At 49.6% G+C, this 10,359-nt stretch overlaps 1 protein-coding gene across 1 annotated transcript in view; it reads left to right on the forward strand.

Annotated features, from left to right (window-relative positions):
• The window catches only part of pip5k1bb (phosphatidylinositol-4-phosphate 5-kinase, type I, beta b), a 32,500-nt gene that overhangs the window by 15,911 nt on the left and 6,230 nt on the right, over positions 1 to 10,359 (forward strand). The window contains exons 8-11 of the mRNA XM_056593269.1: positions 6,749 to 6,957; positions 7,591 to 7,674; positions 8,636 to 8,684; positions 8,857 to 8,941. Coding sequence (XP_056449244.1) covers positions 6,749 to 6,957; positions 7,591 to 7,674; positions 8,636 to 8,684; positions 8,857 to 8,941 — 427 coding nt within the window. The remainder of the gene's footprint in view (positions 1 to 6,748; positions 6,958 to 7,590; positions 7,675 to 8,635; positions 8,685 to 8,856; positions 8,942 to 10,359) is intronic.

The following is a 10,359-nucleotide window of genomic DNA, read 5'->3' on the forward strand; positions in this document are numbered from 1 at the left end:
CTCTGTCCTTTTTTCTGTCTCTATGGTGGACACCGTCACCGAGCCTCCAGACAGAGCCTGTCTCTGCTCGGTGTGTTCCTTTTAACGACTCTCTGTGCGGCTGCTGCTGCCGGTATTTGACAGCCATGACAGCTCATAAAACACACCACTGTGTCATTACGCCATGAGCTGGTAGACAGAGGGACAGAGAGACAGACAGAAACAGAGGAAATTGGTCCGAACAAGTTCTAAAGTTAGACCTCAAAACCGCAATTGATTTAGTTACTTCCACGAGACAAGCAGACAGTTCTCGGTAACTCGAGTAGAAGGAGGAAGGTTTCTCCGATAGCGAGAAGAGACTTTCCTTGGTGTATGCGAGCGGTGATGAAGGACACACAAACAGGCCGACGTGTAACCTGCGTGTGTATGTGTGTCTGTATGTGTGCGTATGTATGTATGTGCGTATGCGCACGCGCGTCTGTCTGTCTGTCTGTCTGTCTGTCTGTCTGTCTGTCTGTCTGTCTGTCTGTCTGTCTGTCTGTCTGTCTGTCTGTCTGTCTGCCTGCGTGCGTGCGTGCGTGCGTGCGTGCGTGCGTGCGTGCGTGCGTGCGTGCGTGCGTGCCTGCCTGCCTGCCTGCGTGCGTGCGTGCGTGCGTGCGTGCGTGCGTGCGTGCGTGCGTGCGTGCGTGCGTGCGTGCGTGCGTGCGTGCGTGCGTGCGTGCGTGCGTGCGTGCGTGCGTGCGTGCGTGCGTGCGTGCGTGCGTGCGTGCGTGCGTGCGTGCGTGCGTGCGTGCGTGCGTGCGTGCGAGACACGTGATGGTAACGTGAAACGTTGGCAGACCGAGAGAGGATTGGAGAAGTAGTCATCTGTTTGTGTATGATTCGGTTGCCATGCTTTCTCTGCGGTTGCATTCCTCCCACATTCCTGTGTGCAGGAGGATGTTTGCATACCAACCGGGGTGAGACAGAAGGGATGACAGGATGATGCTGTTTGGGTGTTTTGTTTACCCACAAAGCCCATGTTCAAGAGAGTCAGTCTGGCCCAATGTCCCACAAAGTAGCCAGACACCAGATTTGAGATGGTTAGTGTAGATCAGGGATGTGCATGTGGTTCATATATACAGTACGTTCCGCGTGACAGAAATTAGACCATAAGACAGCTACACTCACACATACACTCACTCACACAAATCACTGTCGGTATTCAGTGTGTGTGTGTGTGTGTGTGTGCGTGTGTGTGTGCGTGTGTGCGTGCGTGTGTATCGCGTGTGTGTGCGCGCATGTGTGTTTGCGCGTGCGCATGCATGTGTGTGTGTCCCTGTTTGTTTTTGTATGTGGGTGAGTGTGTGTGAGTGTGCCGGTGTGTCGGTTTTTGTGTGTGTGCATGTGTGTGAGTGTGCGTGTGTGTGCATTTGCGATTGTGCGTCTGTATGCATGTCTGTATGTGTGCATGTGTTGTATGTGTGTACGTGTGGCTCCAAATGTCAGAGAGCAAAGTCAAGGCTGAGAGAGACCAGGAAGGAAAACTATGTTCCTTCAGAGCCATGCCAACCTATCAGATATTAGCAAGCAAGCAGACTCCATCACTGGTGGTAGGAAAGTTGTGACCTCACTGTTTACGACCAGAGCTGCTCTCTGAACAGTCAGCAGGCCCGCGCTTGTCATATGTTCCAGTGGTGTTTTCACTAGGTGGCTGAATATGATCAAAAAATCCTAAAACGGCAATCTGTTTGTCGGCGACATTAGTTGTCGTAGACCCATGTGTGTGGACCCATCCCTAGACCCCTATGTTCATAGTGCTCTGTTACATCAGCAAATCTCTTTTCTTGATCATGTTCCTCTCTTGCCCTTGTTTCTGATGTTCTGGTTATATGATTCTCCTTTTGTGACTTTTCTGTGTTAGTATCTTGCAAGCAAAACTCCTCGCAGTTGTTTTCCAGGCTATCCTTCTCTGCAGCGGACACTCTGCCTCACCATGGGGGGGGGGGGAAGAGGAACTGTGGGTGCAGAACACAGCGCTTTAACACTGCCTACATGTTTTATGACGCACAAGCTTCTCTACTGTGCTCCACTCACTTCTCGCATTTCACCATCTTACCATCACCGCATTTGCACTTTTCTAAATGCTTCCCAATAGTTGCGTTTCCTCAAGTGTGCCCGTAAAGGCAAAGCATCAGCTTCCTTTAAAGTTCCAAAGTTTGAAGAGTCTGTGCTCGCGCTCAATCGGAAGGTGACATCATCAGAAGTTTATTCATATTTTGAAGATTCATTTTTTTGCTTGGCCAGCAACTTTTCTCCCAAGCAATTTAAAGGCTCTAGCCTATTGGGCAGACACCAGCCGTCGCTGCATATAAATGATAACACTTAGAGCACCAGGTTGTGAAAGAGCTTGGGAACTTGAAGGCTGAAGGATTTGGGATAGGGAACATGTGGAAAAAAACTGAAAAGTCGGACAAAACTGTCTGAACTCCCTGAGAACATACCTCACGAGTCAATGTTTTCTCTTAACAGTTGGACGGACAGCGTGAAGGTTAAAGTCCAGGGGTGGACGTTGAAGGAGGAGGCGGTTCCACCACTGGCTCCTCTACATACCTGTAGGCCTGTTGTTGGGTGAAGGGGATGGGTTGCATTGAGGTCAGATGGTTTGGTGCTAGCGTCTGTTAGCGACTCCAAACTCTCGCTCGTTTGTTATCATCATAGCATCCTGTCTCTTTCTCCCGAGCGGAAAAAAAACAAAGTGCACCCTAAGCAGAAGTTCTCTCTCTCTCTCTCTCTCTCTCTCTCTCTCTCTCTCTCTCTCTCTCATTCTGTCACACGCATTCTCAATATCATTTCCTTCCTATCTCTTTCTGCATCTCTCCCTCTGCCGTTCTTTCTCATTCACACTCTCTCTCTCTCTCTCTCTCCTAAATTCGATGTCCTCGTTCATTTCTCCCACCCCCTGTCTCTGTTTCCATGAGCCAGCAGCCCTTGGAAGCCTTCTCTCCCGGAGAGGAGCGAGAGAGTGAGAGAGAGAGAGGTTTGCTAGAACAACAAACAGGAGATGTAGGCCGAGTGTGTGTGTGTGTGTGTGGGGGGGGGAGGGGGGTTGACAGGATGAGAGTCAGGAGTTTCTGCGGGGGGCGATACGGGGGGTTTTCTTTCCGTAGAAGAGCTTGTGAAGAGGGATGGGTATTCTCATGCTATACTGGACTCAAGTTCAAGTTTGATTAGTCAGCTACAAAGTCATTCAAAGGCCTGCTCCTGGGGCTTCAGACGATAAGTGATGAAATACACAATATTTATGAGTATAACACAACGATAGACAATGTTCTTTACCGCGTTCATCAATGTATGTTCTATAAAAAAAGACAGGACAGAGTAATGTACACTTGACCAACAATAAAATCAATCACAATCAATAAGCGTTGAGGGTCAGATGTTCCAGAATACCTAACGAGCATTAGCAGCATTACGGTAATGTGTGTCACTTGAAGGGAATTTAACAAATCACTTTAGCGTTTAACTCGTCATGTGCTCGCTTTAACGTCACACTGCCGCTGTTGACACCGAAGGAACGGTCTATTAATACGCTCAGGTGAGTGACAGAGGGAGATAATGGTTCTTCCAGAGCTGCATAGCTCCTCTGATTGGATGAATGGCTGTTGCGCTAAGGCTGTGTTCTGGCTGTCAAGGAGAGTGGAGTTATGATTGTAATGGAGGGAAGGATAGTTCCGTTCTACCTGTTTAAGAAGCAAGTAGCGCAGCACTTACGCTGAAGCGCAGCCTAAAGACAAGCATTTCAACATTTCATGGCTTTATTGGATTTCATTTAAGGGAAAGAACAGCCATAATGAGATAAAATATCGAATTAAAGAGGCATGCAGAAGTATTTTCCTATTAAGTTGGACATGGGGCAGGCATGGACAACATCAACAACAACAACAACAACAACAACAACAACAACAACAACAACAACATACGTAGCCCTTTAAGGTCACAGTTGAACCCCCTGCGGTCTTGGGACGACCCTGACACGTTTAGTGGCTACCACCCTCACTTCACTCGGCCAACAACGGAAACAGTGTATTCAAATTAAATCTCTTAAACGATACTCAAACATGAACCCTTAGAACAACAAGCCCCCAGGCGACATAAAAATAGGTCGTATCTGACAGACTTTGCTCTCATTAGCCTTTGCTATCAAAGTGGCATGCCTGTAGGCATATGACTCTGTTTGGATTCAGACTCAGGTACTGGCGGGCTTAGATTATAAACACTTCAGTCGCATCACATCTGTGTGTGTGTCTGTGTGTGTGTGTGTGGGGGTTTGTGTGTGTTTGTGTATGTGCGAGCGTTCCCAATGCACTCTTGTATCAAACAATCTTGTGAGCGTTTATGAAGAGACGAAGGGATTTGCACCTGTGATCCGGACCTCCGCAGTGACAGACCGTGTCTGCGTCAGAGCGTCAGGCTTCAGTGTTCAGGCACTCCATCATAAAGACAGCCATTCTCCGGTCTTACTTCAAGTCACGTCCTGGGACCTCACAGTACACTGGCATGGTGGGGCTGGGTGGGGTTGACGCGTGCAGCTGGATCCTTTGTGTTGTGAAGGCTGGGTTGGTGTGCCTGGTCGCTGCTCCGTCTGGATAGTGGCCCCATAGTGAGGGTGCTCCGTGGGCTGTCTCTCTGTGCGTCTGGCGGCGGTCCGAAGAGGCTGCTGATTGAATGGAGCGGGGGAGTTGGGAAGAAGGGATGTAAATCAGCGATATGGAAAAATCTGATATCCGGAACAAAGACCTGAGTGTTGCTCTGAGTCGCTCATTATGTTTACTGTGTGTATGTTCTCCTGTGTGTCGATGTGTGCGTGTTTTCTGTGTGTGCGTGCGTACGTGTGTGTATTCCGTGTGTGCATCTCATATCCGTGTGTGCGAATGCGAGTACGGGAGAGAAGGGAGATATAGCCGTGTTAAACACTGCTGGCCTGTGCGTGAGTCACATGCACATGCACGTGTGTTTGAGTTGGTTACCGGGGACATTAAAACACATCAAAATACGCTGTAAATAAGTCTTTATTTGTGGGCCTCTGTGGAACAGGAATAATTTGAACAAAATATATTTTTCATTCAATATTTGTATTAATGTGGCTCTCATGTAGCCATTACAATCACATCAAGTAGTTCATTGTGTTTGGTTAAGGTCTCTCTCTCTCCCTTGCTTTCTCTCTTTTTCTATCTCTCTCTTTCTCTCTCTTCCTCTTTATCTCTCTCTCACTCTCTCTCCCTCACTCACTCTTTCACTCACTCACTCACTCACTCACTCACTCACTCACTCACTCACTCACTCACTCACACACACACACGGCATGTGTGTGTGTGTGAGTGGCAGCAGGAAAATATCATACAATAGCACTATTGTTGGCAAAGGATTTAATGGGTTTAGGTAGAATTTTAATTAGTTTACATAAAACATAGAACCATGGCATTGTATAGTGGCAGAGGAGGGGAACTTTGTTTTGTTTGACCGCACACACACACACACACACACACACACACACACACACACACACACACACACACACACACACACACACACACACACACACACACACACACACACACACACACACACACACACACACACACCTACACACACACACGCACGCACATACACTCAATGCCATTGCAGAAACCAACCACCACTAGTGGCAGCTTGGACCCATTCCTTGCATGCTGCCCCCCCCCCCCCTCCCTCTAGTATAGTCATGTGACCATGCGCTAAGTGAAGGAGACATGGCGTCAGAGAGGGACCCTGGGAAAATGGGTGAAAGAGTCCTCAGTCGGGTCAGTGCGTAACACTGGGCTAACTGTGATGACGGCCCACCTTGTTGATCTTCTCAGTCCTCCTGCAGACTAAGATCTATGTCTCTCTGGGTCTTTGCGGCGCCAAAGTTGTTTGGCTAAAGCAACACGTGGTGTAACGTTGCCCTTCAGGTGAGCTAAAGGTGAAACACATGTGACACACCGACCAGCCACCAGAGCCAACACTCCCCTCAGTGTGCTCTGTCTTGGCAAACGGCTCAGGATTCAAAACAAACACCCATTTGTTTCGTTTGCATACGTTTCTAAAACACCAAACACCTCTTATCCCCAATGTGCAACCGATCAAATGTAACGTATCCCAGTGCCAATGTGGAAATACCCCCGGAGAGTATGTGGGCTGATCCCAGGAGTGCAGAGAAGCTGAAATCCCACCGGAGTCAAGGAGTAACGCAAAGCACTGCACGACCCCTGATGCATCCTAATAACCCCCGTGTCTCTCCTCCTCCTACCGCCTCTCTTCTTCTCCAACCTCCTCCACCTCCCTCTTCTTCATTCCTCCTCCATCTTCTCCTCCCTCCCTCCCCTCCAACCCTCCACTATCTACTCCCCTCTCCCTACTCCCCATCCCCTTATCCCCTACTTCTCTCCTCCTCCCCCCTATCTCCTCCACCTCCCCTCTCCTCCCTCCTCCTCCTCTCCTCACCCCTCCTTCCTCCTCCCTCCGCCTCCCCTCCTCCCCCCCCATCCCCTCCTCCTCCTCTCCCTCCCTATCCGTCCCTCCTTCTCCCTCCCTTCTTCTCCTCCCCTCCTCCTCTCCTCCCTCCTCCTCCCCCATCCCCTCCTCCTCCTCTCCCTCCCTATCCTTCCCTCCTTCTCCCTCCCTTCTCCTCCCCTCGGCCTTCCTCCTATCCTCTCCCCTCCCTCCACCTCCCTCCACCTCCCTCCTCCCCCCTACTCCCCCCTCCCAGGTCCTGGAGAGCTTTAAGATCATGGACTACAGCCTGCTGCTGGGGGTGCACGTGCTGGACCAGCAGCAGAGGGAGGGCGGGGAGGCGGGGCCTGCCCTGGGGGGCGGGGACGGCAAGCGGCCCGTGGTGCAGAGGGTGCTCTACTCCACCGCCCTGGAGTCCATCCAGGGGGACGGCAAGGCGGCCGAGGCCCTCACCACGGACCACACGTGAGTGGGGCTCCCGCACAGACGCACACACGGACGCACACACACATCAGAAAGACACAAACAGATAGTCACTGAACGGCAGACACACGCACGGACTCGCACTCAGACAGAAAGAGAAACAGAAACACACACACACACACACACACACACACACACACAGACGTTGTACACAGTGTACACACACGCAGGCACACACACACACACACACACACACACACACACACACACACACACACACACACACACACACACACACACACACACACACACACACACACACACACACACACACACACACACACACACACACATATTCAAGCGCTCACACACGTGCCTTTCGCCTACGTGGGCGACTGAAGCAGCCTTAACAGTAATCCTCCCATCTATAACCATAGCTACACTTCAGACAAACACAGTTTCTGTTTTCAATCGCCCGTGCAGACCAGGGCAATTGTTCTAAAAGCTGTCAGAATAAACAATCGGAGACGTGAGAAAGCACAACACCACAATGTCAACGGGATCCAGGGTGCTGAGCAGACAATGACTGGCATGTTTGTCTTGACTGACTGCATTCACGCAGCTGGTGTCAATGACTCCATCTCCGTCACGGCCTATTTTTAACCTTTTTCCTAGGATGGGCGGAATCCCGGCGAAATCGCACAAAGACGAAAAGCTGCTTATATTCCTGGGAATAATCGATATTCTGCAGTCATACAGGTACGGTGGCTTACAGACCACAACATCCGCAGGAACACTGTGGACACCATTATGGAAGACTCATTTTCAGTTAACGTGATGAAAAAAAAATCCAATGTGTGTACCTGAACAGTGAGAAAAGTATTGTATAATCCCGTTGAGAATAATCATACGATACAGATGAATAATATACAGACATACAATATAGATTATTTTATGAACCACTCACCTGGGTGATGCGGGATGAAATGCCTCACTCAAGACCTATAGATGTTTCCCTGTAGATGGAGTGACTAAATCACTTTTTTCAAGGGACATTCTAGTCTTTTTTCTTTTAAAGTGTAATTCCGACGAAAATGTAATCCAGAGTCTTTGTTTTGGCAAAGGGTCCCTGTCGTGCCTGATTTCACAACAGGGACCCTTAGATACTGCAGAGGTTTGGTGCTATTTATATCAATATTGGTGGTTAAAAAATGCAGATTTGGAAGTGTTTGCGGTGCCCCTTACCAATAACATGGAGGCCAAACATTGCGCCGGGCAAACTCTATACTAGATTTTCAATGAAAAAAGTATCTGGAGGGCTTATTTGATGGGTATACATGCCAAAACAAAGACCCTGGCTTTAATTTTGCTTCAACAACATTACACAACTCACAGTGGTCTATACAAGTCTTCTCTGGTCACAGATGTTTGTGGTCAATACTAAGAGTGAAACGAGAGAGGGATGGGATGAATGTCAAACAGAGAGCAGCCTTTCATTCATTAATAGTATAAATTACATCATCCGAAGGTCTCAACGATTGCATTTAAATCCTTGGCGTTAAAGAGATTTAAAGTGATAAACTCAAAGTAGGCTTGATTGAACTGTCTTAGCCCTTCATTTCTGATCCAAGTCACAAACTCTGCGTCATGTCATCAGGCCTCGCGTTCACTGCTGTTAGAACAATTCCAGACGATTTCACGACATGGTTCTTCTCCCCAGGTTCATCAAGAAGCTGGAGCACTCGTGGAAAGCGCTGGTTTACGACGGCGTAAGTTGGAAAGAGCTCACTCACACATCTGCTGATGAACATGATGATGAACGGGGCTGTTCATTCACATTGTCGCAACAGACCCCTCCAAGGTTTAAACTCTCTCTCTCTCTCTCTCTCTCTCTCTCGTTCTCTCGTTCTCTCGTTCTCTCTCTTGTTCTCTCCCCCCCAGGACTCGGTCTCGGTGCACCGGCCTGGTTTCTACGCCAACCGCTTCATGAAGTTCATGAGCACGCGGGTGTTCCGGAAGACGCAGAGTAAGTCAACATAAGAACCCGGTCCGAAGTCAGTCGACGCAAAGGGGAGGCGCAAAAGGGACTCTTGTTTAGGATTACATGAGCAGCACAATAATTGGGTGTCTGGTCACGTCACGTCGTTCATGTGGACTATAAATTGGTACTATGGGTGCACTCACACTAGGCCATCTGGCCGTGGCCGTGGCCGTTTTCACACCTAACCGTGCTCAAATCTGCCAGTGTGAATGTGGCCAGTATGGCCAGGCCAACTTGGCCACTTGGGAGAGGTGTGCTGCTACGGTACGGGCCGCCATTGTTCAGATGCCGTGGCCAGGCCACAGTTGCGACGGCCCACGGCCACGGCCAGATGGCCTAGTGTGAATGCAGGCCAGAGAACAATGGGGCCAGTTGAGCACGGTTAGGTGTGAAAACGGCCAACGGCCACGGCCAAATGGCCTAGTGTGAGTGCACCCTATGAGTGTGGTTGAGCCCAGTAGCACTAGGGACTGCCTTTGCTCACACGACACAAAAACACACTAGCACCAACCTAATGTTAGGAAAATGGATAATTTATGAGGAAAACACAATAATCTGTGTGTTACGTAATAATACATATCCCTTTAGATTTCTGGGGTAATGGTGAGTGTAATTGTTAATCTATTCAGCTGGGCGCGAATCGACTCTTCATTTGTATTGCTTCTCTTTACCGTGGAAAAAGAAAACCATGCCGAAAAAGAAACAAACCAAAGCAGAAGCCACTTAGAACGACTCAGCTGGAACTCCCGGAGACCCAGAGTCGGACCCGCTGACTTACGCCTTGGAAGGGGGTGTTGGGGGTTCTTGTGATGTTCTACAAACAAGCAGCGCCGCTAAAACGCACGCCGGCATTGAACGCACGCCGGCATTGAACGCATGCCGAACGCGGCATCAAAGACGTGTAACGTGAGAGAGTGGTGAAGTCCCTTGGGACATAGTTCCCCACTCTCTCACGGTGGGGGGGGGGGGGGGGGGGGGGGTGAGCAGTGAGGATGAGTTGAGGACTTAGCAGGGCTGTTACCGCCACCGCCATCACAACCACCATTACTGAAAATGAATTCAACGAGCCGACGGCATGTCACACTAGGGGAGGGTCAGATGATCGCGGGGTTGGATGGTTATCATCGTGTTCCACATAGGCCCTATTCCTCTTATTCGCCGTATTCTTCGTGTTCCTCGTATTCCTCTTCCTCGTATCCCCGATGGGTTCGCTCGACATGACGTATTTTATTTATTTTCCTCCCGAAGACCAAAATAAGCAATTTTTTCCACTTTAAACCTCTTGGACCCCTCTCGCTCTGGAAGCCATGTGAAAACAGTGTAGCATTGCATCGCCAGGCGGTAGAAGTGACCTTCAGTAACACGACACAGGGACACAGCGCAGACAAACTCCAGCCTAAAGG

Source organism: Gadus chalcogrammus, chromosome 6 (genome assembly GCF_026213295.1).
Source record: "Gadus chalcogrammus isolate NIFS_2021 chromosome 6, NIFS_Gcha_1.0, whole genome shotgun sequence".
NCBI lineage: Eukaryota > Metazoa > Chordata > Actinopteri > Gadiformes > Gadidae > Gadus > Gadus chalcogrammus.